The sequence below is a fragment of the Pygocentrus nattereri genome, chromosome 23, assembly GCF_015220715.1.
Source record: "Pygocentrus nattereri isolate fPygNat1 chromosome 23, fPygNat1.pri, whole genome shotgun sequence".
Taxonomy (NCBI): Eukaryota; Metazoa; Chordata; class Actinopteri; order Characiformes; family Serrasalmidae; genus Pygocentrus; species Pygocentrus nattereri.
Window position 1 is genome coordinate 13,820,782 of NC_051233.1, and position 26,865 is coordinate 13,847,646.

A 26,865-nucleotide genomic window follows, 5' to 3' on the forward strand; every position below is an offset into this window, starting at 1 on the left:
GACACTTGTTTCCGATATATATTGTGATGTAAAGATGCTTTCGATACCCAGCCTTAGTAAGAACCCTGTATTACTTTGACCACATGTGTATCGCACTTTGCAGCCATTTGTGATATCAGCACTGCAAAGCTTGATTTTATGAGACATTGCAGCCCTGATCTCTCCGTCCTTTCTGAAGAACGGTGAAATGTCAGGGCATCCGGGACTTAACCTCTCCGAGCCTCTGCTCATTAGACAGACGGAGCATTGTGCAGTCTGAATGTCGAGTGCATTTCAGTACATTGAGCCCAGGGATAAACAAATGTGCCTGTCACTACCAGAGAGTCACTGCACCCACGCCACACTGCCCCCTGTTCCGTGTGCTCAAAAATATCATGTGAATACAAAACACACACTGCAAACAGGCTGTGCTGACCCATTTATGGCTAACATGGAGACAAAGTCACAGACTGTAATAACTACAGGTGTAATAATGTGCTGATGCATTGTGACGTATCAATCTGAAGGCACCAATTCAACTATATTGATATTGGAATGTTTTAATACTATTAAATAAAGTATGCAATAAAGTATGCAAAATACTATTAAATAAAGCATGCAAAGCATCTCCTTTCATCAAAATGTAATTCTCAGGCTATTTAAGGAAGCTCATATGTACCAGGTAGAAGAAAAACACTGCCTATGTTTTTTTTTTCTCTTTTTCTGCAGTAGTATGTCAAAATATTGACTTAGTATCTCTAATAATTACTAACTTATTTTTACAAAACAGTGACTTACTGTGTAGAAATAATGACTTCATTATCTGAAAATATTCACTTAATATATAGGAAAAAATTATTTTACTTTATTAAAATGTAATAATTTATTATTTTCGCATGGTTCCTTAAAATCATGACAAAAGTAACAATAAAGACAAAAGATATAAGTAATTACTTGAACGTCAACTAAGTCAACATTTTTAGACAGTATGTCATTATTTTGAGATTCTAAGTCAATATTTTTGAGATATTAAGCCCTTATTTTCAGATAAAAAGTCAATCTTTTAAGAAATCATTATTTCACAATGATAAATTAATATTTCAAGAAAATCTGTAATTATTTCAGGATACAAGTCAGTATTTGAGGAAAATAAGTCATTTTTAGATACTAGGTCAATATTTTGAGAAAGTGTCATTAAGTCAAGTAAGTCAAGTAAATGAAGTCAAGTCAATATTTTGACATACTGCTGACAGAAACCTAGAGGCAAAAGGCTTCCATCATTTTCATGAAAGTCCAAAAAAACATTTTTTTCTATTAATGTGCTATTACTGGGTAAATAATTTAAAAAATGATCGAATCAAATCCTGGTGAAATTTGAGATTATATGATGCACTGAAATCTACCTTAAAGAAATTTAATAGAATCAAATAATTTTGAGGTTAGAGATTTCAAGCAGAGTAATAACCAGACCTGCTTTGTTTAACCCTGACTTGCTCCCCCGAGGTTAAAAAATGCCCTTAATTATATACACAAGGCAACTGAGAGGATGGATCTGTAGTGACAAGCTTTTGTACTCGCTCTCTCTTTCACACACACAAAGCACACAAGATTACAGTTATCCTCAGCAGTATGTATGCAAAACTGTACTCAACACCCGGCTGCACCTGTGTGCCTGACCTATGCTCTTCTTCACATACACAGGCAAAACTGTAGGCCTGCTCAGTGGCAGCTGTCAGCTGTCATTCAAAACTACAAACAAACAACAGGTAAGTCTGGAAATGGGAGCACGAGCTCAGTAGTCTGATTAAATGCAATGAATGCAGGGGAGGGGGGGGGGGGGGGGGGGGGGGGGCAGAACACCTGAACAAAACCTTCAGAAGCACACAAAGGACTAGCACAGATCATTAAAAGACAAGTAATATGTAGCAAGTCTTGTTAATAAGGCCAAGGCTTGTTTGCCCCTGCTTACAGAATACCTCTACTTACAAACCCAGCACATTGCCACAAGCCTGGATACATGACTTTAAGATTAATCAGGATTATTAAAGATTACAGTAAAGGGGAAAAAAGTACAGGACTTAGGATGCACCAGTATGGGAATATCCAGTATTTCCCATGTATGTACCTGTTGAAGCCATTTACATTACAGATTAATGTTCTGTATTTATGTAGGGATACAAAGGCAGTGAAATAAATAAAATGTATATATTTTAGCACAATATAGTTTAATTAACACATCATCAAATATTGATTCTACATTTTGACTAGATCTAAGCATCAGTCCGACGCCAATAACGATATGATTCCAGTATCATTCTAAGTAAGATAACAAAGAGCATCTCACACTAAACTTAAGTGCTGAGAGTTAAACCAATTCTCATCTGTTCCAAAAAATCTCCAGCAGGACACAGAAAGACTCTAGAAAATGAACATTTTGACCAATCTGACCATTTCAGGGATTCGTGAACATGGTCTTGACATTCCCTGTGCATTTCAGTGCTTTCCTGCCCAAACACAGCTTCATTACCCTAATGAAGAGCTTCACAGTGTGCTGATGAGCAGTAGTGAGCGTGTTGGAGAAGGGGAAACACTAAAGCATGCAGCACCAGGGGATCTCCAGGACCAGGACTGCTCTAAAGTAAAGTGGGTCAAGTGAAAAGGTTCCAGAACTTGCCCTGCATGTTGCAAAATGGCTTTAAACCCCACACTGACCAGATGTCCAGGTTTGCCCCCTATCCCAGTGCTTACCTGGATGAAGAAATGGCAAAGTCTCCACCTTCCAACAGTCTGATTTTGCAGAAAAGCATCCCGTTTACGAACGGCACGGCTGTCAGCTCCTCCAGAGTGAAATGGACCTGAAACTTGAACTTCTTCTTTTTCATCAAAAACGCCATAGTCTTTTGTGTGTGTTTAACTGGACTCTTAAAACTGAAGAAACGCCGAGGTAGATAACACAGGGACACTCTGCCTTCTTAATCTGGCGCCTGGAAGTCCTTCTTGATGCCACTGCTTCGGTTCAGCATCTCAGGTGAATAGTGTGAAAGCTCTGTAACACAAAACCACTGTCAGACAAAGCGCCATATGCAAAATATTTGCACGAAAGGACGAGGTTGAAGTTGGCTTTTTATTCGCCAGCTCCTTGCTCCAATTGTCCCGTTCCACCTTAAATGGTGCCGCAGTTACATTCTTACCGAGTGTAACTGCTGCGCCAGAATGTAATTGCTGCACTCTTTAAGGTGGAACGGGGAAATCAGAATAAGAAGCTGACTCCAGCTTCGAGACGAAAGGCAACCGTTGAACCTACCTAGCTAACTTACCTCGGGGAAACCTCAGGATACCTCACGGTCCAACTCCCTGTGACAGAAACACGTCAGTTATTATCGTTGAACAGTGGAGTAAACGACAAGCTCATCGACAGTAAAGTGACGTTAGCTAGGTTAGCATATTTTTCTTGTCAATATGTGAGCCGTTGCCCTAACAACACAACGAACTGAACTGAGTTAACGTTATAGGCAGTTTGACAAAGAGACTACGCTGAGTCCCTTTCATGAGCTATTCTTCTGCTCATAATATGGACCAAAAACAGATATAACAGACATAAATGAAGCATTACTTAAGCCTTCAGAGCTACTGGCAGAAACACAGCGAACCTACCCGACTATACGAGCCTCTCTGTCTCTCGGAGTGTATCGCACGGCGCAGCTTGACTGCCACTACTGAACTTCAAGCTCTGCTCATTCTTTCAGCCCAAGCTCCGCCCACCCTGACGCGTGGACTTCCTTAAATAAAACCAGTCGTCTGCACACTGCACTGAACTGCACAGATGTCAAACAGAGTAATGTGAATTATGCTGAAAACACACAGAAGCCCTTTCTTCCTTTCTCTGTTTCGTATAAAATCCGAAGCCCGAGTCACATACAAATCAAACGTGTCTAATTTGTAATTAAGCTGTAAAGTGAATCTGTGAAGCATTCATTTAAAACACGGACGTTTTAATGTTTATATAGTCAGCTCCACCGTGCATGCTGGCGTTTTCTCTCATGCTTCAGTGTGGTTCACGTATCATGTTTTCCAATGCATAACAAAGACAGCGCGGACCTTGAAATGCGCGTATGTAACGCCATCTGCTGGCAATGAAATGTAAAAAAGATGCCACTTTAGGGTCGTTTTCCGGACTCTGATCAGTTTGATTGAAATGTATTGAATGATGGGGAAATTCTACAGTAAACCTACAGAGTGTTCCACTGGTGGTGATAGGAAAGAGACGTCATTCACATAAGCCTGAAAAATTATTTTACAAAAGTTTTGAGACAAGACTTTGGCTTAAATACATGCAGGGCAGAGAGGTACATTCAGGTTGTTGTAAGGCCAAATAGTACCCAAAGAAACTTTTTTTTTTCAGATTTATTAGTATGAGTATTACATTTAAAGAACTCAGAAGACATATGATCACTGGGGTTTTTATACAGTAGATAAATGTGGCTATACTTGTCAATTTCATGATCATTTCAAAGAAACCAAAGTCATTACATTTCTCTACAGTGCACACTGAATAACTTTGTTTACACGTCCATGGTTAAACTATGCAGAAAGTTAGCCTGTGAAAGATTCTCAGTGGTCTGTAAATGATCTACCATCATAGTATAACATTGCTAGTGCGCTGTATAATAATATTTTCACACTGTCATATAGTAATCAAGGGTGGCATGGTGGCATGGTGGGTAGTGCTGTTATCTCACAGCAAGTAGGGCTCGGCTAGGTGATCAGGCTCCTTTCTGTGTGGAGTTTGCATGTTATTAATTCTTAAATTATTGATTTAAAATGTTTTCTTTAAAGAAATCAACCGAATATTTATATTGATATTGATATTTGATGTGGGAAATAGTAAAAAAATTATTGTAGCAAGTAAATACTAAATTTAAAAAATGTAACTATTGTTCATCTGTTGCAAACTTGCTTATTCATATCCTACAGCAGTGTTACAACAGCCTCTACAGGTTATTTTCTGGTTTGAAGAATAGGAAAAAACATAAAGAAGGCTTATGATGTATCATGAAGGTGAGAGGAACTTCAAAACTAAAACTAAAAAATATAAAACTGCTTTGGGGCACAAACATGAGCTGTTAGGGATGTTAATTTCCCCCCGCTAGCTGGCTAATGCAGGAATGTCCATCAACCTGAAGTGCCATTTCAGCATGCAAAGTACCATTTAAGCATGCAAATGGTCCTTTGAGTGTTCATAGTTATATATAGATCTGCTGTCTTTACTAGTGACCCCTTTTTTCTACTTCTTTTTTAAACTTCTGTACTTCTTAGCCTCTATATCTTCAGCTACACTAGATTTCTTTTTATTTGTGATTAAGCATTTTTTCAAGCTTACAATAAACAAGTACAACCCCAATTCCAATGAAGTTGGGACATTGTGTAAAACATAAATAAAAACAGAATACGATGATTTGCAAATCCTTTTCAACCTATATTCGATTGAATACACTACAAAGACAAGATATTTAATGTTCAAACAGATAAACTTTATTGTTTTTTGCAAATATTCACTCATTTTGAATTTGATGCCTGCAACACGTTCCAAAGAAGTTGGAACAGGGGCATGTTTACCACTCTGTTACATCGCCTTTCCTTTTAACAACACTCAATAAGCGTTTGGGAACTGAGGACACTAATTGTTGAAGCTTTGTAGGTGGAATTCTTTCCCATTCTTGCTTGATATACAACTTCAGTTGTTCAACAGTCCGGGGTCTCCGTTGTCGTATTTTACACTTCATAATGCACCACACATTTTCAATGGGAGACAGGTCTGGGCTGCAGGCAGGCCAGTCTAGTACCCACAGTCTTTTACTATGAAGCCACGCTGTTGTAACACGTGCAGAATATGGTTTGGCATTGTCTTGCTGAAATAAGCAGGGATGTCCCTGAAAAAGACGTTGCTTGGATGGCAGCATATGTTGCTCCAAAACCTGTATGTACCTTTCATCATTAATGGTGCCTTCACCGATGTGCCAGTTACCCATGCCATGGGCAGTAACACACCCCCATTCCATCAGAGATGCTGGCTTTTGAACTTTGCGCTGATAACAATCCAGATAGACATTTTCCTCTTTGGCCCGGAGGACACGACGTCCATGATTTCCAAAAACAATTTGAAATGTGGACTCGTCAGACCACAGGACACTTTTCCACTTTGCGTCAGTCCATCTCAGATGAGCTCGGGCCCAGAGAAGCCGGGGCGTTTATGGCTTTTGCTTTGCATGGTAGAGTTTTAACTTGCACTTGTAGATGGAGCGATGAACTGTGTTCACTGACAGTGGTTTTCTGAAGTGTTCCTGAGCCCATGTGGTAATATCCGTTACAGAATGATGTGGGTTTTTAATGCAGTGCCGCCTGAGGGATCGAAGGTCACGGGCATTCAATGTTGGTTTTCTGACTTGCCGCATACTTGCAGAGATTTCTCCAAATTCTATGAATCTTTTGATGATAATATGGACTGTATGATGAAATCCCTAAATTCCTTGCAATTGCACTCACCTGTTTCTAATTAACCTGTTCACCTGTGGAATGTTCCAAACAGGTGCTTTTTTGAGCATTCCTCAACTTTTCCAGTCTTTTGTTGCCAGTGTCCCAACTTCACTGGAACATGTTGCAGGCATCAAATTCAAAATGTTTGCAAAAAACAATAAAGTTTATCTGCTTGAACATTAAATATCTTGTCTTTGTAGTGTATTCAATTGAATATAGGCTGAAAAGGATTTGCAAATCATCGTATTCTGTTTTTATTTATGTTTTACACAATGTCCCAACTTCATTGGAATTGGGGTTGTACATTGAGAGGCTCTTTAAATACTCCATCCAAACCCACCACATTTGGTGACCAGTCACTTCCACCAAAAAAGAAAAAAACAAACAAAAAAACAAAAACAGCTACATATACATATAAGCAATAGGTATATATGGATATATATGTGGTGTTGAAATAGAGTGAGACACAAGGGAGGCCATGATTTCCACCACAAGAAGTGCTATTTATTAAATGTCAGAGCATAAACGCACTAAATTCACCACTAGCCGCAGCCTTCACCCTCACAGTAGACAAACCCCCAACATAAAACACACCAACTAAACCTGCACCTCAATGCAAAATTACACAAATGGCATCTTACATTAAAGCAACAACAACTTAAGAAACAATAAACACTCCTATTTAGGAGGGCATGCGCCTATCATGAGCCTCTTCACACGGCTGCTCGCATCTTACAAGGTTCTTGGAGGCAGCGCAGGCCTGCAGCAGGTCACTACAATACACACATTATACATACATATGTTACAAGAGATCTTTTACTGTTCCAGCCACTAAGGCCTATGCACTGATAGTTGCTTTGGATTATGTGGTGTAGCTATCTACATTTCCTTGTATATTAAATCAAGAAAAGATTGCAACCATGAAGTACCGGAGAGGGAGTGTAGTGGCTGCCAATGTGGGGCTAATGTTTTCTTTGCTGCAGTTAAACCAACAGAATATGTTTTTGCTAGTTAGAGCCAAAAATGAATCATGATTTAAAGGAAGCAGCCTAACACAACATAAATTTTCACTATTAAGCAAGTTAAATAAAGAGGAAGACACCAATTCCCCAAATTCTGGTTCTCATGGACAGCCCCAATATATATGCACAAAGGAGCCAATTTCACTACCAGAACAAAAATCACAGACTGGGGAAGTTTCATGAGAAAAACGAAATGAATGAATCAGTTTCAAATGCATCAGTTTATGGTCAGGATTACTGGGGGTATCATCCAAAATTTTCCAGGCAGTAAGCCAATTTCGTTCTCAGTATAGTTAAGGTCTCTATTGCAAGGGTGACAGACAGCAAGAGGACCACATGCAGATATTAATAAAAAAGAACATATTTTGGATACAAAACCTCTTACATCCAGGATTTCTTTATCACAGTGTGGGACATTTTTGCATAGTGCATGCTGGGCATTGTACTGAGAGAACACTGAGGGACGAAAACACAAAAGGTATACACCATTTGCCGTTCTTTCACACCGATTAGGCTGAGGGATTTGAATAGAACAGCACTTAACATGAGCAATCACATATTCAATGATGGCCAGTTGGCCAGTTTCAGGCCAGAACGCTAAGCACAAAAAATGCATTTATGCTAAGGCTTTTGCATAGGATGTACAAATGTATTGGTTTGGGAAATGACAAATATTTCTCTTTTGTAATTGCACAAGATGAAGTTAGCCTTAGTATTACTTCAATAAGAAACTCCAAAGTCCATATCTTGTTAAAAGCAGGCAAGACAACAAAATCTCAACTATGATTGGATAAACAGACCGTCCATCACGCCTTTGTCCTCTGGCCCCTCCCCTTTTCTCGCCAACTCATTCATCTCCAGCTCCGCCTCGTGTCTCGCGCATTCCAACGTTACCGGCTTTTTCGTGTCAAATAGACCGCCGATTTACCGGATTGTTTAGCCGTGTTCCGCCTAAAACTGGATTTTTAGTCGAGATGAGAATTAGATGAGTGATTTCGCCACGTTTGAAGTTTTTATTTAGTTTTTTTGTCGGTTTTATAGAACAAAAACTTCGACGCCAGCTTCTGGCGAGCTAACATTACGCTCGGCTAGTGAGAGCATCCACCTCATCGCTGCTGCCGCCGGATTCTTCACTGCTAACGTGAGTCCCTCGGTTGAATTTCATTGCTTTTATTTTTAACCTTTTCTGTATTTTGTTGAGAACAATATAGTGGACACAACCGTGCGAACAAATATGAATCATCACCAGAAATCCTGATGCTGGTTTCCTCGCAGCGGCGGCGGCGGCAAACTGACAATTAAATACTTTAAGCTAGTCTGTTTGCTAGCACAGCATACCGGCTAGCCAGCTAGCGTTAGTTAACTAGAAATACTCCGTTTTTAGTCATTTTAGTAATTTACATATTTCATATATATTGACTCTTTTTGACTTTATAGAGATTGAGTCTGAGTGAGACGTTTATTTTCCTGAATTGTAACTAATTAGTTAGCATTTGCGAACAGCCCATTTTGAGTCGTGGGATGCACCAGGAAGGCTCGCTGGTTTCGCCTTTGCTGAGCGGAGTTTTCTGTCAGTGTCGTTCGGAAGAGTATCACGGTTCAGACCCGGGTGGTGGTGGTGGAGGAGGACGAAGCCCAGCAGCCACGGCAATGCATTCCTCGGTTGAACCCAGCGAAGTGTCGGTGGAGCCGGACGCCACTGTGCAGAGCTGCTCGGTGTGTGGCGGACCAGAGCAGGAGCATCGCCTGAAGGTGCTCTTTCAGATCCTGGATGTGAACAAGGACGGAGGGATCTGTGTAAAAGACCTGACCATCGGGCTAAAAAAACTCGGAGTCCATCGCACCGAACATGAACTTATGGTGAGTAATTAAGCCATTTTGAGATCTTTTTTTATTCGTTTTCTTATTCGTTTTGGTCCCAAGGTTGGAAAATGGTGGATTCATTCAACTCTTGTATTTAGCTCGTTATAGAAGCTTAGATAAATAGCATTGAGGCTTTCTCAAAGCTCACCTTTTGCCTTCTTGCAGCAGAGTAAAGCACAGCTGCACAAACTCTTTATCTCTGCTGCCAGTATTCTTCTTAGGAGGTGGATTAGTGAGGCTTTCAGTGCTTTTTGTTGTTCCGGCTGCTGATGTGGACAAATGGTCATTGTGATGTGTGGAAGCAAGAACAAAACCATTGGCACGGTTCTTGCTTTGGTCTGGAAAAAAGGATGTAATTTTAAAGCATGCAGTTTCAAACCTGGAAAAGTAGGGGAATTTAGAAAATGTTCTGGGGGAAAAGGAGGATTGCTGTCAAAGCTTCAGTATGCCAAACGTCTGCTTTTAGAAAGAAAAATAAATTCAAAACTGTGGAGAAATTGCCATATTAAAGACTCTATTCCTATTGTTTCCCCTTGTTTGCCATATAGATGGCAAATTTGTGATGTCAACCTAAAATCAATACTGACCCTTTTTTACCTTGTTAGTTTATGTCATGGTCATATGACACACAGTTCAACACAACATACCAGTTAAAAGGCAGAATTCTTGTTTTGCCTTAATCTTTAATCAAAATTATTTGACTTTTGCCCGGCACTAAAATGTCTGAGGTTTTATCTTATCATCATGTACCACTGAATTGAAAAACATTGTGTATTATATTGAAAAACATTATGTATTATATAAAATGTCGTATTTAACCTTCCCCTTCTGATGCCCCCAAGTAAAAATATTTAGCTGGCTCAGATCATCCTCGATGCCGTATTCAACTCAGAAGTGCATCGTGGTGCGAAAGGCATATGATTTCCAATCCGAATTGAGCACCTGTACCTTAACAGATAAATCATTAAAATTGTGTTGAGTAGCTATGCTATACTAGTCACCGTGGATCGACTAGTGTTGCAGTGGAGAAGAGATGGTTTTGTTCCATGTAAGAAAAAAATGCTGTAAGGAAATTACGTTTAGTTTTAAAGCTCATCATCGGGCAACAGTGTCTGTAGCACAATGACAGCAGGAATCACATTCGAGACTAACACATCTAATGAACTTACTTGTGGAGTTTTATGTCTTTTTGAGGTGTATTGTTTGGCTGGTTGAGCCTCCAAAGCCAGACATGCACTGTGTGATTTTAAAAATATTCTTCTTTAGTGGCTCATGTTTTGAGTATAGTTTTGAGTACACCATTGTGGACAGACTAAGCCTAAGATTTTTATATTTACCTCGAACAAAAACACTTGGTCCATGCTCTGTGAAACGCAGCCCCTACAGACAGCTCTCTGTGTGAAAAATTTTAAATAAAGCTATTTTGTTCAAAATAACACATTGTGCAAAAGTACTGAGCAAACACACTGAGAAACTGAGCTACAGCCAGGACATTTGTAGAGAGTTAAACCACTAAAAAGTTAAAGGTTCTGCTACAGTGGCGCAGCTAATGCTGTGAACTGAAGGTACACACTCATGCACGTGGTAGTACATGGTCGGATATGGTCTGTCCTGCCAATTTTACAAGACAAATCGATGTATTAACATTTATATCTCATATTTCTATTCAAGTACACAGAGGACAGCTGGTGAAGATGGACTTTGGTAGCAAATGTTCTTGTTCATCATAATAATAATAATGTAGTGATGAATTCATTTTTAGTATGAATACAAGTACATGAGCAGGGTGTCAGGCCAATACCCGAGATCAGTATCTGTATCAATGCATTCCTGGTCTTAAGATTAATGCTGAAATAATTGCCCCGTAGTTTAAGAGTTAATTACGTTTACAAACAAGAAAACTGAACACAATGCAAATCTGGAAAGAAGTTCTGGGGGAAAAGGTCTGAAATTTTCATCTCAGAAGGGACAAAGTGATGCTCTCACATCATTTCATTGATAAAGCCTTTCTTTTTTAGGCCTGTCTCTCATAGTGGTTGTGCTTCTGTCCACTATCCTACCTTCTGCTTTCTTTTTAAAATATGTTAGTGCTGAAAGACATTAGAAGCTGCATTTCGGACTGGTTGCATTTGGTTGCCATCAGCATGTCTGTAGATCCTGATTATTTGAGCACCTGATGAGTGTGTCGCTATTTGAAATTAAGAGCAAGACCACACTAACTAGCAAATGATCCTCTGGCACGCAAAAAATTTCTTATGCCCAAATATGGTGGGGTATTTCTTAGGAATGTGACAGCAATTTTTAAACACGCCTATCTCTGTCAGTAGCACAAACATCCTAAAGGAATCACGTTTTCATCATCAGATAAAGACGTAAATTCTGCTTTAGGATACAGAAGGAGAAATCACACACCTAGGCAGAAGAAAGGGGATCTAAGGATAACAACCACTAGTGCATAACAAACAGAATGAATTGAAGGGTGATGCACTGGGGAAGTGTTTGATGACGCATAATATGACACTAATACAGAGTTGATGTGACTTGGAGATCTATGATTATGGTGCAAATGACGGGCACACAGTTGTTCAAAGTATTATAATCAGATTTCAAATATTGTTTGCAATGATGCTTAAGAGTGAATCGTTCGTTCTGTTTATGAACAGTGGCTTTCTTGTTAAACCTAGCTCTGAGATGGAGCTGCACAATAGAGCATTTATGAATTGTAAATATTAGCCTTGGGTAAGCTGGTATCGCAGAAGGCTAAAATATGCATGTTTTTTTTTTGTTATGTTGACCTTCTTTCTGGGTGCAGTAAAAGTCAACTGCTTGGAATTGGTGAATTAAGCTATTTTAATGTAAACACAAGTGACATGGGTGCTCAGTTGCACACACAGCTTCTATAATCCCCATAGAAAAGTATTGCAAATAGAACAAAAACTGACTAGAAGGGTGTAAAGTCCCCCCAGCACTGGGCTGTGCAGCAGTGGAACTGCATTGTCAGGACTGATTGAGCTCCATCCAATACATTTGCAACAAGTTAGAATGGCATTTGTTATCCAGAACCGATCAACATCAGTACTTGACCTCACTAATGCTTTTGTGGCTGAATCCAATCAAACCATCACAGCTAAGTTCCATTATCTAGTGTAAAGCCTTCCATGAAGAGTAGAAGGTGGACAAACTCTTGAAATGAATATCCTTGATTTCAATAGAAATATTAGATTTCTAATATTCTAAAAAGTTTTGGGCATACGTTGGTTAAAAGAATGTGAGACAATCTTTAGCCATCTCATGTTATATATTGCAAGAACTACCGCAGTTAATATGGAGCAGTACAGTCCCAAATCTAGTATATTGTCCATATTGTACAGCTCTGCTTTGATACTGTATCAAAGTTGTTGCATGGTGTTCTTTTGAAGCAAAGTGCCCCTGACAGTGCTGCATAACATTGCTGCTTAAACCGGAGAGGTCTCATTGATATCAGTATAAGCAGAGTTTGTGGATCAGGGTGTTCCTGAATGACTGGGATTCTAATATAGCCTGGAATGTGGCCTACTTCCGGCAGCTCACGGGACCTTCTGTCAGCTCTGATTTACTGCACTACAACTTACTTGTACTATATGACTATATGTGCATGTGTGTGTGTGTGTGTTTATTAAGCTTAAGTGATGTCTGGTCAGTTACAATAGCTTCCCTCGGATCAACAGATTCAGTCCTCTGATCATTGTACCACATTAACTCAAACTGTGGGGGCTTTTCTCCATTTAAGAACAGGAAATGGTCATCAGCCTCAACTGTTTTCTTTTTCTTTATGGAGTTCTCCTTTTGGCATCATTCCACTACACCTTTTTGTCGAGGTATTTTTTTAGATCACAGAAAACAAGACTGTGTCTGACTGCAGAAATTTACCATGTGATGTCTTCCTTCGTTCTGTGATTTGCCAGAGCACTTTGAACAACATGGGACGTTCTTGTGCAATAGGCTTGAACAGATTAGTGTTAAATAGTTTTTATATTAAGTAGTAGTCTTTTCAGAATAGGCCCTTAAAGTGACTGGTGCAGCCTGTGAAGGCGAGAGCATAAAAGAGGGAATTTGCCTCTTCACATGCAAAAGCAGGTTGGGAACCAGAAGCTGACCTGAAAATCTAGACAAAGTGTTTTGCAAATAAAATATTTTAATAGCCTGACAGTTTGCAAATTTTGTTCCAGTCACACTTTCCTGTTAAAGTTGTTGAGTTGCTTTATTTAACACATTTGTGAGTAAGAGAGCGCTTTTTGAGTGGAAAAGAAATAGTTCTGTATTTGTGATAAAAGTAGAGTCTCATACAGGCTGTTTGTGGTCTATCGGAAATCCCACATTCTCTGTAGTTTTTCTTACTCTCTCCCTTTTTCTCCATGTATGCACATGCATGTTTCTATAATGAACAAGAAAAAGCTTAAAGGGAGAACTGAGCTTTTGTGGTTCTTCAAGGGTGTGTGTGTGTGTGTGGGTGGGTGGGTGGTCTTTTGTTCTCCTGACCTCTTGCCTTTAGCCTTCCAACCAATTAATTTCCTACTAAGCTTTTGGCCAATCATCTTCACTGGATCACTTTTTGTGACTGAGTGAGTGTGTATAACCTACCACTCTCCATCTTAAGGCCAGACACATACTCATCACCAGAACAGGAGCACAAATGACCACCATCAGCCAGCAATGTCAAGGTACGTTTAAAGATAAGTATTGATCAGCTATGTATGATTTTCAGCCCAAATATGAGATTGATGATCAGCTGATATTTCTCTAACGTAGCTGATCCTGGGAGCTGATTAGTGATGTAAAACGTAACATTTGCCTGCTTCTGCTTAGTGAGTCGAGAGGAATCTTTACAGTTCCACCATATCACCATGATAGGTTTCATTGTGTAAATTACCATATTATTTAATTCCAGTGTAAGTCGGTAAGTTACTGTTCTTACGTTAAACATAATCTACTGTAATTCCAACAGCATCAACAACTAAACATGTTCAGTGTAGAGGAATGTGTTCTGTTCTGTTGGAATGCGGAGGTGATGCATCTTGCATGCCTAAAAGAGGGAACCAGTTCCTCAAGAGACTCTTGAGACTCATCAAACTGCTGGTCTGTCAAAGACAGTTCAGTTTGCTAGTGGTACAAGTCAGCTTTGGCTTGGCTATGGTTATAGCAATTTTTGCTGCACTGCTCAGAATACAAAATATTACCATACATTTCCACGATACACAATACGCATCACATTATTTTGCTACACAAACATAATGCACTACTAGTGCCTTGTTTAAAAACTGATAGATAATTCTGATTAGTGTTTTTTATTTCACTGCACTAAATCCAATTAAACAGGCATTATAATGCATCCTGTCTCCTTTAACTGCTCAGGATATCCACAATATATGCTCAGAAAAGCATATTATTTATCACAATAACAAAATTTATCCCAATAATGATCATATTGCATTCCTTTGTGTTCACTTTTCATGTGTGAAGTATGTTTGTTGGTGTAAATATTTCAGTACATTATTGGAAAATTAATGTTTTAATATTTTTATTTACTAGGTTTTAACTAGAGCTGGGTATTATGACAATCTGTATTGTTATTGTGATACGTTGTCACAATATAATATTGTTTTCTAAACATTTTAATGGATATCGTCAGTACTTGTACAACTCTAACCAGTTATTTTTGTTATAAAGAGAGCACAGTTAGTCCCATTTAACTGAATTTAACTGCAACATGGTATGCTAAATATTAATCATTGTATTCACATTTTTATAGGGTTTTTTTTTATTTAAAATTGACCAAGTCAGATTTGTTCACAGCAGTGATGATAGGAAACTGATGTCTGAAGCATTTAATGCCACACAAAAACTTATATTACATGGTTACGAATTTGCTGCTTGATGTCTGAAACGTTGCTGGAAGGTTTTGTCATAAATATATTTTTTTAAATCAATGCGTGGTGGAGACGTATGTGCAGGCTGTTGTAGGGCAAAATGGTACTCGGAGAAAACAGATTTTCTCAGATACATCCCATTATCAACAAAGCACATTCGACCTTAGACATACAAGTTCAGTAGTTGTTGTAAACAGTAAATTAAATGGATTTGTTTGTCAGACATTGTGACTTCTGGTTCCTGTCATGACAATTGTTAAGAAATCTGATTTTGTAAGTTTCTCCTCAGTGATCCTCATTTTACAGAACCCTTTGCATGATTAAAGGGTTCTTTGCATCATGATTTTCTTCGCACTGATAGTGTGCGCTGTAGATGGTTCTGTATAGAACCGTTTTGAAAATTATGGTGTCATAACATGGCGTCATAACATGGTGTATAACGCTCTTGGATGCTATATAGAACCATTTTCCAAAAGATTCTGTTCTTTACTAGAGAACTCTTGAAGCACCATCTTTTTTAAGAGTGCACCCCAAACCAATTTGTTTTCCACACACATGGAGATAAGCTCTTAATCTCTAAAATGTAAACCTTATTCAACCTGAAAAAATGTTTGGCTTTATTCCCATGTCTCACACTAAACACAGTGTGATGTTGCTTGTATGCATGAATTCTGGAGTGCAGATCCGGTCATATGATTTTTGGTTGTTGCAGATGACTCAACAACTTTGACAAGTGAGCCATTCTGCTTTGGGCTGAGACTGGTTAAATAACTTGCCTTTACTCTGCATAGTTGTGTTCAGAACATTTAGGTGAAGCAGAGCGGGAGTCCATTTTAAGTCTTATCATCTGTTTTGCAAGAATGATAATGGGCACCTTCAAAAGCATGTGCATTTGTTTACCCAAATTTCTAGATTGGGTTGTTGCTGCAAGCTTAAACCTTCTGAAAAAGCTTGTGTAGCCTGAATGTTTAGTTTTTCAACTAATAACTGCTATCAATTTTATATAATTCATGAAATAAAGTCTGTAGTGTATTGTCCATACAGCCGAAACTGGGAGCCTATCCCAGCGGTCATAAGGCAGAAGGCAGGATACACCCTGGACAGGTCACCAGTCCATCGCAGGCAGGCAGACATATTCACAAACACACACACCCAGGGGCAATTTAGCATGTCCAATTGGCCTGACTGCATGTCTTTGGACTGTGGGAGGAAACTGGAGAACCCAGAGGAAACCCATGCAGACACAAGGAGAACATGCATACTCCACACAGAGAGGACCCCGGTCACCCGGCTGGGGAATCGAACCCAGGCCCTCCTCGCTGTGAGGCAACAGCGCTACCCACCATGCCACCGTGCCGCCCCAGACCCAAACACCATACAAGTGATAAGCTCCACATAGAAGCCTTAAGGCTATTGCTCATTGGACGCATCAGGCAGCTGACATGCAGTGTCCAAAAATGTAAAACTATTGCTTTTAATGAAGGTGTTCATACCATCCAGGGCTGGATTGCAAATTCATAGTAGGTGACATCATGTAAAATTTAAGATAAGCGCCTGTTTACCCCGGCTTAAGGTTATTAGCTTAGATGCATTGTTTTTCACATTACTCCTTTTAGTTTTAGCTACCCAACGTGCCTGCCAAATGTGAAACCTGAATTATTTTAACATTTACATCTCTGATATTAAATTATGCAGACATTTATGAATTTGCAGAAACACCCCTTTAAGTGTGTGTTTTGAGTAGATGCATTTGAAGAAATCTTGGTATTTTACTTTGATATGGAAAACATTTACGCAGATGCATTTTATTAGTTTTTTTCTGAACTTTCTGAAATAAATCTGTAGCTATGCTGTGTGGGTACAGGGACAACCAACAGAGGGCGCACACTACTTATCTCATTACTGAATATAAGGCTGTAGCATCTTATGTGATTATCACATAATAATGCTCCATCTCTCAATAATGCTTGATATTTAACTTTTTAAATTTTACATTTCTATTAAAGAAAGTAAAAAGGTTCTCAATTTGTACCTGCCTTCTAATTGGTTATCTGACTGAATTTTATTCATACTAGCCAGGTACAATATGTTTGTAAAGTCTAGTTATGCTACAAGGTTTTTCACAGAATTTATCTCACAAGCTGTACCTTCATAAAGGCACTTAATCAAAACACTAGGTGATGTATTGTCTATACCAGTAAACTGTGATATTGTCTTTGTTTTAGTGATGTTGATGGATGGAAAGCATTATAACCATAATAACATTCTGTTCCATTTCCTGTCTGTAATTTGTGTTCTGTTGCCAAGTGGCAAATATATTTGATTTTTATTAGTTTATTTCCTGTCATTTGCTGAATGCTTTAGAACAGCTCAAACAGAACAAAAGTCCTTTCCAAGTTAGCTCCAACAAATTCTAGGCCAGCAGTGTTCAGTCCTGGTCCTTAATTATCTACCCTCTAATGTTCAGATGCCCCTAAAAACCTTCATTACCTGGATCAGGTGTGTTAGATTTGGGCTGGACCTAAACTTTACAGTGTGGTACTTCTTCAGGATCAGCACCTGTTCTAAGTTCTCAATGCGGTGTGATTTTATTATTGTGCAGTAGCCTTTTTTTTTCAGCATGATCAATAGAATGAGACACAAGTTTGGATTCTCCTGGATGTCATTAGGGAAATGGATGGAGCTTCTTTTTATATTCAGAAAAGGCATAGCTCCAAAACTGATAGAACTGACACTGATATGAGACTTCAGTATGTTTTTTTTTTTTTTTTTTTTATGTTTTTTTTTATATATCATATTTTTTAAAAATGATGACATGCACTCACTGTATAAAGAGTAACTGCTTAGTCACATGCTTTGTCTGTGGAATCACCCCTATTGGATGAGGTGTCCATGGTGATCCTAGCAATGACGGAATGACTAAGGGGGAAAAAAAGAGCAGTGTGGCTGTTTAAAAAAAAAAAAAAAAAAAAGTCAGCAGATTTTCCACACTGCTGAATGGCAAGCGATGGAACCGTTAGTCTTCAGTCTTCTGGTCTCTCACAGGTTGTGTAGGCACTCTGGGGGCTGGGCTCTTCAGTGTGGACAAATCTGATTGGCTGAAGTAAGGCTGCAGTGAGGTTGCACCTTTTTTATTTTAACTGCATCACTATTTGCCGGCTGTGGAGGTGGCTAGTGTGGAACTGACCGGCAGCAGCAGTCTGGGTTCTGCAGAGAGGGAGAAGCTGCTTTATTTCATTTTGCTGTTCATTGTTCTTTTTCAGAGGCTGTGGGGAAATTCCTGTAATAGTTTTATTCTCTTTGGGTTTTAAGGAATCATTTGCGATTTTGTTGTTTCTTATGCTGGTGGACTTTTTAAAGCAGCAACAGATTCCTTCCTGTGGTGGAATTCAGTGTGCTTTTTGCTAATAGAAGTTTGAAATGGTTTGCATTTGTAAGAGGATGGGGAGATTTGGTTTGCTCTTTGGGTTGTGCGAGTGTTTTTGATTGTTGTGGAAGCCAGGCTGCATTTTGCCAGTGTCCTTAGCTGCCATCTTCCTCCTGGCCCAGCACACTGTGTGTCAGTGCCTTACACACATGCTCCAAGCATCTGTGAATTATTTTTCATGTAGAACATAAGGAAGTGCATATAACACAAAGTTAAACTTGAGGACAGTGAATCACTCTATCTAGTATCTATTTTTTGTTATTTACACACATCATCGAACCATCTGCAGCATCTTTCTTAAGATGCTGAAGGACATTTGGTTGTCTGTATCTGGATGGTTTTTGGGATTTTCTTCATGCAAGGATGTTACCACAGGGCCACCTACTGAGAAGAATGAACAAGTTGCTACAAATCCTGGGACAGTATTGGACCTAAAACAGCACAAAGTTCAGGCAGATTTTGATAGGAAAAATGAGGAGAGTGGTCCAACACCAGCAAAGAAAACCACAGTGCTGATATTGGTGGCACCCACTAAAGACCTTCATCAGGTATTAAAGTCTTGGTCATATTTCATTTAAGGCCAGACTAAGAATTTAAAGTGGCATAAAGCTGCAGGTAGGTGTTATTTTTACAAAATGTGTGTTTGTTTTAAATAAGTTAAACATAAACTGATTCAAAGGTAGGTCCTAAATTTATAAAAATTCTAGCCTAGTGTGTTCTAATATCTTTCCTCAGCTGTGATAATATAAATTAATTATTCAAAAAGGCTTTACTCTTGCTGAATAGACTTAATCTTTTCACTTTAGACTGTTCAAAAGTACTGGGTTGAACTCATTTGCTTATTTGAAAGTCTAAAACGCTAATAAACTGAAACGACTGAAACCATATTTTACCTTTCATTTACCTATCATTCAGCTATGCAGGGAATGGCTTTTCCTTTGATACATGATGATACAATGACCGAATGCATTAGCCAGTTCCACAGTGACTGATCTCAATGCAAAAAGAGTAGAATCTATATCTTACTGAGCCTGAGCAATGTTGTCTGGCACCCTTTCCTAATGTCTAGTGCTTCTGAGTCATGCTCAGTTATACGTTTTTTTTTTTTTTTTAGACTGAACAAATACCCACACATGCCAAGTGTGATGGATTTTTCAGCGTTAGCATAGACTGAGACCAAATCAGCTAATTAATGGGTTTTTTCCTTGTGCATTTGAAATCAGAAAAAATGCATTTATGTTTTTGATTAATGAAAAAGTTTATGCTAAATGTGAGTGGTAACTAAGTAAGTGTGAATTTTCAATTCAGACCAACACCTTCTGAAGGTGGAGGGCAATGGTTTGGAGATACAAGGTTTTCATCCGACAACAGCGATATGCACCATGAAAAGAGGAAAAACCTTTCTTTGCTAAAAAAAACAATTAAGGCTATTGTAAAAAGTGCCCAAAATCTGAACGGTATATGTTTTTATATGGAAGGTAGCTGTGCATGCTCATTCAGAATAAGCTGGAATGTCCCGATTTAGAGGGTGCTTCTGCTTGGCCCTTTTGGGATAACACTTTCCCTGGAGCCAGCAAAATATTAGAACTTGATGACAAGGGATTAATAGTGTTACCACTAAAGCACCTGACATCTAAATATATACCATAGTATAAACATGCCCAATCATCTAGGCACTTCCTGTTTGGCTCATGTTCGTTACATTGAGATCTCTTTTGACATTTGCGAAGGGCTACTGACCACTATGTAGGTAATTTTGGAAAAACAAGAAACGGGAAGTGGGTGGCAAGGTACAGTCTGAGAGCTACCTGGTTCACCATAATCAGTCTCCAAATACCAGCGAAGGTTCTGTCTAGTTCCCATATGTAGCTCATCCCCTCTTTGGCCCTGAACATTCAAAACAGCCCAAACCTTTTGTCTAGTAGGGCCATGTTTGTGGTAGGCTGAGGGCCCAAATGACAAAAATGGTCTACAAATGAAGAAAGCAGGCAGATTTCAAATAGTTTTACAAAGTTAACTTGGTTATAAAAATACTTAAAATACAATTTTAAAAGGAAAATCAGAATTCAATAAGTTAAACACAGAACAATCAAACTTTTTTTTTTTTTTACACATTGTATGGGTGAAGGAGTGGGGCAACTATCTAGCTGGCCACATCAAACTCTGTTTTTAGTTAATAAGGACAGGTTTTAAAATTATAACCTGATTTGCATGAAGATGGCACATTAATTTACCTAATTGCAGTAATAAGGTATGGAAGAGAGGGATCCAGATAAAACAGTCCTCTGACCTTTCATATTAAGTTTTTTTGCCTTATGAAGCACTTCAAAATCTTAGAGTAAAAAAAATTGTAGGTGTGACTAGAGATTGTCCTTGAGATACTTGAGGGGTTCTGATTTAAATGGTCTACCAAACATCTTACAACACAAAAGTAAGATGTCATCTTCTTGAGGAGTGACCTATCTGACCCACCGAACCAGTATTGCTCTGTTACCCAGACCTCCTTTTCCAAAGTGCATGGGCATTCATGGTGTATTTCCTATCAACAGCTATTTGATACTGTAAATAGTAGTCATGGCTTGACTCACTGTTTTACTTTTTGAATGGATTAATTAAGGGCCAGCATTAACATATATTGCCATATTAATATATCACAGAAAAGAAAAAGCAGCAGTTGGCTGTCAATTGACTGACATTTGATTGAAAATTTAATAAATCAGAAAAAAGTAATAGCTTTCTAATGACTAAGATTTAATTGAAAATCAGGCCAACACTATTTTATTAATATACTTTAGTGGCATCATTTTTCTAGGCTATGCTAAGCCTTGTTGTATTCTGTGCCGACTGCTTCTACAGCCAATTCTAAGCATTGTCCATTATCTGCTGCTTGGTAGTTTTGGAAAGCTGCAACAATGAAGCATCTTTAAATGTGGAGAAATGGAATTTGATAAAGTTCTTCTTTTATATGTTCTTAGAAAACCGTACTTTGAACCTATGCTGCTTGTGGACTTAAATTACACTTACACTTGTGTCAGTATACATGTGTATATACACTGACCAGTAGTCCATCTGTTTCTCTACATAATTTGTTAGCCTATTTATACCCTCAATTATCAGGACCCTCACAGAGCAAGTGTTATTTGGCTGGTGGATCATTCTCAGAAATGCAGGGATACTGATATGGTGGTAGTGTGCTAATGTGTGTTGCACTGGTACAAGTGGATCAGATATAGCAGTGTTGTTGGAGTTTTTAAACACTCACTATGTTGGACACACCTACTTTGTTTGTCCACCTTGTAGATGTAAGGTCAGAGACAATAGCTCATCTCCTGCTGCGCAGTTTGTTTGTCATCTTTTAGTCAGTCATCACTGCCCATAGGACGCTGTTGACAGGATATTTTGGTTGTTGGATTATTCTCAGTCCAGCAGTGACACTAAGGTGTTTAAAAACGTGTTAGCCCTGCTGTGTCTGATCCACTCTTACCAGAGCCACGGGCCAACAATGCCAATACCATATCAGCACGCCTGTCCTCAACACCCAAATAATACCTGCTCTATGATGGTCCTGTGGGGTCCTGAACTTTGAAGAACAGGGTAAAAAAAAAAAAACAGGGCAACATATTACATGAAGAAACAGATGGACTACATTCTGTAAATGTAGAACTACAAAGTGCATGTAAATGTTAAGTGGAGCTGACAAAATGGATGGTAAATATAGAAACAATGCTTAATGAAGTGGCTGAACTATGTATGTATGTACATATGTATGTGGCTTAAGCTTGCAGGTGAACCTAAAATAGTAAGTGGTGGCTATGATTCATTTTCTTTGACGCCTCTCTAACAAACGTGACTCAGGCTTTATGATCATTTTGGCATGATTTGTCCTTGTATGTTGGAGTTTTATAGAGTACCTTTACTCTGCTTGAATGTAAGGATGCACTCAAAGATTACAAAGATTCTTCTCTTTATATGTGGGGTACATTTGAGAGCTATCATTGCTTGCATCATCTTAGTGTAATTTTTATTTGTTAGCAAATAATCTAAAATGTTTAATCAGGAAAGTCTTTCCTCATAAATGACTCTTCTAAGAAATTCCGCATGGAGTGCCTGAATGAATGATGGCCTTGCATTTCAATTCACCAGTGAATGGAAGAGAGTGAAGCAGGGGCAGGTATTGCTCGAGCCAATCGCATTACAAAACATCCCAATGAGCCAAGAGAGGAGGGACCATTGCTCCGCTTTATTACACCATGTGTCAGAGAAAGCACTGGTTGTCTAATGCTTAGCACCACAGAGAGTGGTTAGAAACTTTAATACAAATCTATTTATTAATGACTATTTAAAGGAGTATTTAACTTCGGCATTTACTAAAAATGCTGGGCCTGTGTCTCTACATGCCTGTCCCCAGTTCGTCTCAGACAGAATTTGAATACTTTGAATCAAACAGTTTGCCGGCAGGACTGAAGTCTCTTTTCAAACTAAGTTTATTTCTTCCATCTCAGGAATTTACTACATACAGAAAATGGCGACAGGTATGTTACTTTCTTCTTACGTTTAATTAGTAATAGGTTCCATTACTGCACTGATACTGTACTTAATAATACTATAATAAAATACCATAATACTAAATAATACTAAACTAACACTTATATCAATTATTTACCTGTAATATCAATGTAGTTTTTGTAGTCATTGCTTTTACACATTTGGTTTTGAATGAATGACTAACAGGTTCATTCGTTCATTACAGTAGATTGCAGTAGATTACACGTACTGAAAAAAAAACACCTTATGTGTTTATCACTGTTTTATGTGTCAGATTTCTAGATTCAGCTTTTAAGAATGTTCAGGAGCTTCTCCATTTCGTCTCCTCTGTGATCCTATTTAGGTTATTTAATCCAGATTAGTTCACTTCCTCGTTGAACGCCCTCATTTGACTTGGCTGGCTGGCAGCTGTGATGCAGCATTCTTTCAAATTCTTTTGGACCTAAACTCTGATTACAGTGATGTTAGAATCTTTTGAATACCCTTTTAAAAGTACTGACTCTTTGCAATAATATAGTTTTTAATAGTAAACACTACTCACTTGCTATAAGAGGAAATTATGCTCATTATATGTTAGGAAGCAGTACACCTCTTCTCATTTTCTCCCTCGAGAGGGTTCATTAACAGATTTTGCCCAGGAAGCACCTGTATCATCTTGTAACTGCCTGTCTCTTAATATCATTACTGTTATCTTGACCCACTTGTCTGCCGAGGTTCAGTCTGTTGGCAGTGCAGCGTCCGGCTTAATGGAGTGCATGTCCCAATGTGTACAGTGCTGTAAGGTTGCTATCTTTAACCCCTGCCTTTAAGATTAGTCTAGTCTGCTAGTCGTCAGAGATGGCTCAGGCTCTGGCTGGTAGCCTTTGGTTTTTGCCGCTTTCTTTCTGCTTGGTCTTGTCCTGTGTTGATTAATTGTTTTTCAATAATATAAAACCAATTTTGTTGCAAATATGCATAAAATGATTTAAATATGATGCTAATTCTGTAGGTTTCAATAAATTTGTAGGATGTTGTGAAAAATAAGAATTTTTATATTAGCAGGGTTGTAGACGATTCAATAAAAAGCTGTTTAGCATTGAGAATTAACTCAAAATAAACTAATATCCAGAATGACTCATATTTTGGAAAAAAATGGTGGCCAGATCTTGCTGATTATGAAGATATGTTATAGTTTATTATTCAGTATCATTTACCACATTTTTTACTATGTCATAACATTAGTGATTCTTTTAGGAGAGAAAACAGTGCAAGTTGTAGCCTACAATTTTCATTGCATTTAACATCCCAGCCACTAACTTGCCAACCTGAATATGGAGGCAATGATTCTGATGTTAAGACCAGGGGTCATAACACTTGGTTATCATTTTTTTGATAATGTGAAATATCATAAGTGTACACTTTGATGTAGACCGCCTGTGTCCCTGCCATTTCATTAGCCTGGTTTTTAATTTTATTTTTTTGCCTCTGAGGTCTGATTATCTAAGAGAATACTGTAGGGTGGTGTATTTCCACTAAATGCCTGTGGCTCATAGAGTTCAGCAGTTCATGTGTTGCACAACAATTTGTAAGCCACCAAGTGCACAGTCTGAGCAGCTAGATGATGTTGGTTCTCTTGGTTGCCAGCCACTAGGCTGCTTGGACAAATGTGTTCAAGGCACTTTTGTTCAACTGAAAGTCTCTGTTATCCATTACAATGACAATTTTCTCTCTGTTATTCATTATAATGACAATTTTCTACAGTTATGTAACACACAGTAAAGAAAACAAAAATGAGTAATGCAAAGGAGTCTATATGCGGAATTGTGACAGATTGTGCCATATTAAGTGAATTAACAAGGACAGGAAATGCCTTCTTTGGTTAGAGGCTTTACGTGTTCAAGTATTCTACATAAAGTTGAATATTTCACCTGTTCTAAGAACAAATATGCCAATTCTGCCCAAGGTGTTATTCAACTATGTACAATATGGTTAATAATAAAGAGTTCATAACACATACTCAGAATAATTCCCTGTTCTGGGTAGTATCTGAATAATTCTGTATATGAATGTAGTGAGGTCATTCTCCTAGGGGGGAACATTTAAGTTAAAAATTAAACTTTTGCCTTCAAACTCATCTGCTCCACAAGCTCTTTTAAACTCAATGGTTTTAATCAGAGCCATTGATAAGACATCTCTCTTAAGCACTTGACACCTGAAAGCCTGTCTCTCTTCTACCAAATAAACTGTAGCGAGGATGTCTCCAAACAGTGCTAATGGGTATGATGGTGTACACAGCAAACGTTTCAAAACAGCCCTGACTAAACAAAGCCCATATGTCGTGAGTCTTTGGATAGCCATCATCTCCATGACTTCCAGAAGCTTCTGACTTGCTACAAACATGTCGGCCTGACCTTTGCTCTAATTTGCTTGTTTCTTGTTTTAGAAAATTGTAAAAGCTGGAGATAAGGACCTGGATGGCCAGCTGGACTTTGAGGAGTTTGTGCACTACCTAAGGGACCATGAGAAGAAGCTACGCCTGGTCTTCAAAAGTCTGGACAAAAAGAATGATGGTAAGGAATGAGCTCATACAGATTCACTGTATGTATGCATGTATGTAAGTAATTATTTATGCTATTGCAAAGTCTGTCCCATCTGCAGTACATATCAGGTTTCTGAATTTGCAGATGATTGAAGGGCCACTGACTACTAGGTCACTAATTGTCTTGTGACCCCATCTTCTGTTTTATTTTAGAAAAAGATGGATGGTCGTAATCTCAGGTTATGACAGATTACTTTAAATGTTTCTCTCGCCTTCTCATCTTCCTCCTCTCTACAGGTTGTATCGATTCACAGGAGATCATGCAGTCACTGAGAGACCTGGGGGTGCACATTTCAGAGCAGCAGGCTGAGAAAATTCTCAAGAGGTGAGTTAATCATGTCAACGAATGTGTCTGAACATCTGTTATGTTCATATGAATATGTCCAGCTCTTTCATTATCTTATTCATATGTAGTGTCTTGCACATTTTGACAGTGAAACTCACTGAACAGTGATTTAGGTCTGCTGTAAGCCAAGCATACATTTAGTATGACTTTTAAATATTAATTTTAAGCTGTTTTAAGTGTAACAGATTCCCTCAATGTTTAATCTCCTTATTTGTATGACTTGTTATTGAGATTTTTATTAATCATTTAGACAACATCGTTTCCTTATTCTGGAGATACATCTGAGAAGATTAAATAAGAAAAATTATCTGCAAGAGGAAGGGTAAAGTTGAAGGAAAATAATTAGGAACAACAACGACTATGCAAGACCTGTTAAAGCATCTGAGTCCCTATCAGATTAAGCTTTCATCTTTTGATAGATGAGTCAAGATCCACACAAGCTCCACTAGATTTGTCTCAGATGTTAAGAATCCAGTGTCTGTCCATCCTTTCACTGTGAAAAGGCAGCTTAACGCTGTGGGTCTGACAGGAGGTGTAGTTGTCAAGAAGCCATTACTTGGAAAAGGAAACCAAAGACAGAATTTGTAAATTAAGCAAAAGTGTTCTAAAAACTATGGACTGACCACCTGACCAGTCTACACCTCAACATCATTAAATGTGTTTGG

General features: G+C 38.5%; 2 protein-coding genes across 11 annotated transcripts in view; one reads left to right on the plus strand and one right to left on the minus strand.

Annotated features, from left to right (window-relative positions):
- The window catches only part of fam102ab (family with sequence similarity 102 member Ab), a 58,236-nt gene extending 54,517 nt beyond the window's left edge, over nt 1–3,719 (minus strand). Inside the window, exons 1-3 of one of the 2 annotated variants that reach the window (XM_017701699.2) lie at nt 3,634–3,719; nt 3,297–3,333; nt 2,728–3,025 (exon numbers count right to left, since the gene is read on the minus strand). In XM_017701699.2, coding sequence (XP_017557188.1) covers nt 2,728–2,873 — 146 coding nt within the window. In that variant the 5' untranslated portion in view covers nt 2,874–3,025; nt 3,297–3,333; nt 3,634–3,719. Of the gene's footprint in view, nt 1–2,727; nt 3,026–3,283; nt 3,334–3,633 lie in introns of both variants that reach the window. The other variant, XM_017701700.2, reaches the window with a different exon arrangement.
- Nucleotides 3,720–8,369: 4,650 nt separating this feature from the next.
- slc25a25b (solute carrier family 25 member 25b) overlaps nt 8,370–26,865 on the plus strand; it is a 29,266-nt gene continuing 10,770 nt past the window's right edge. For 3 of the 9 annotated variants that reach the window (XM_017701695.2, XM_037533481.1, XM_017701698.2), the window contains exons 1-3: nt 23,013–23,263; nt 25,699–25,825; nt 26,092–26,179. In XM_017701695.2, the coding sequence (XP_017557184.1) occupies nt 23,105–23,263; nt 25,699–25,825; nt 26,092–26,179 (374 nt within the window). In that variant the 5' untranslated portion in view covers nt 23,013–23,104. Of the gene's footprint in view, nt 9,396–18,476; nt 19,280–23,012; nt 23,264–25,698; nt 25,826–26,091; nt 26,180–26,865 lie in introns of those variants that run through there. The other 6 variants (XM_017701690.2, XM_017701691.2, XM_017701693.2 and 3 more) reach the window with 6 other exon arrangements.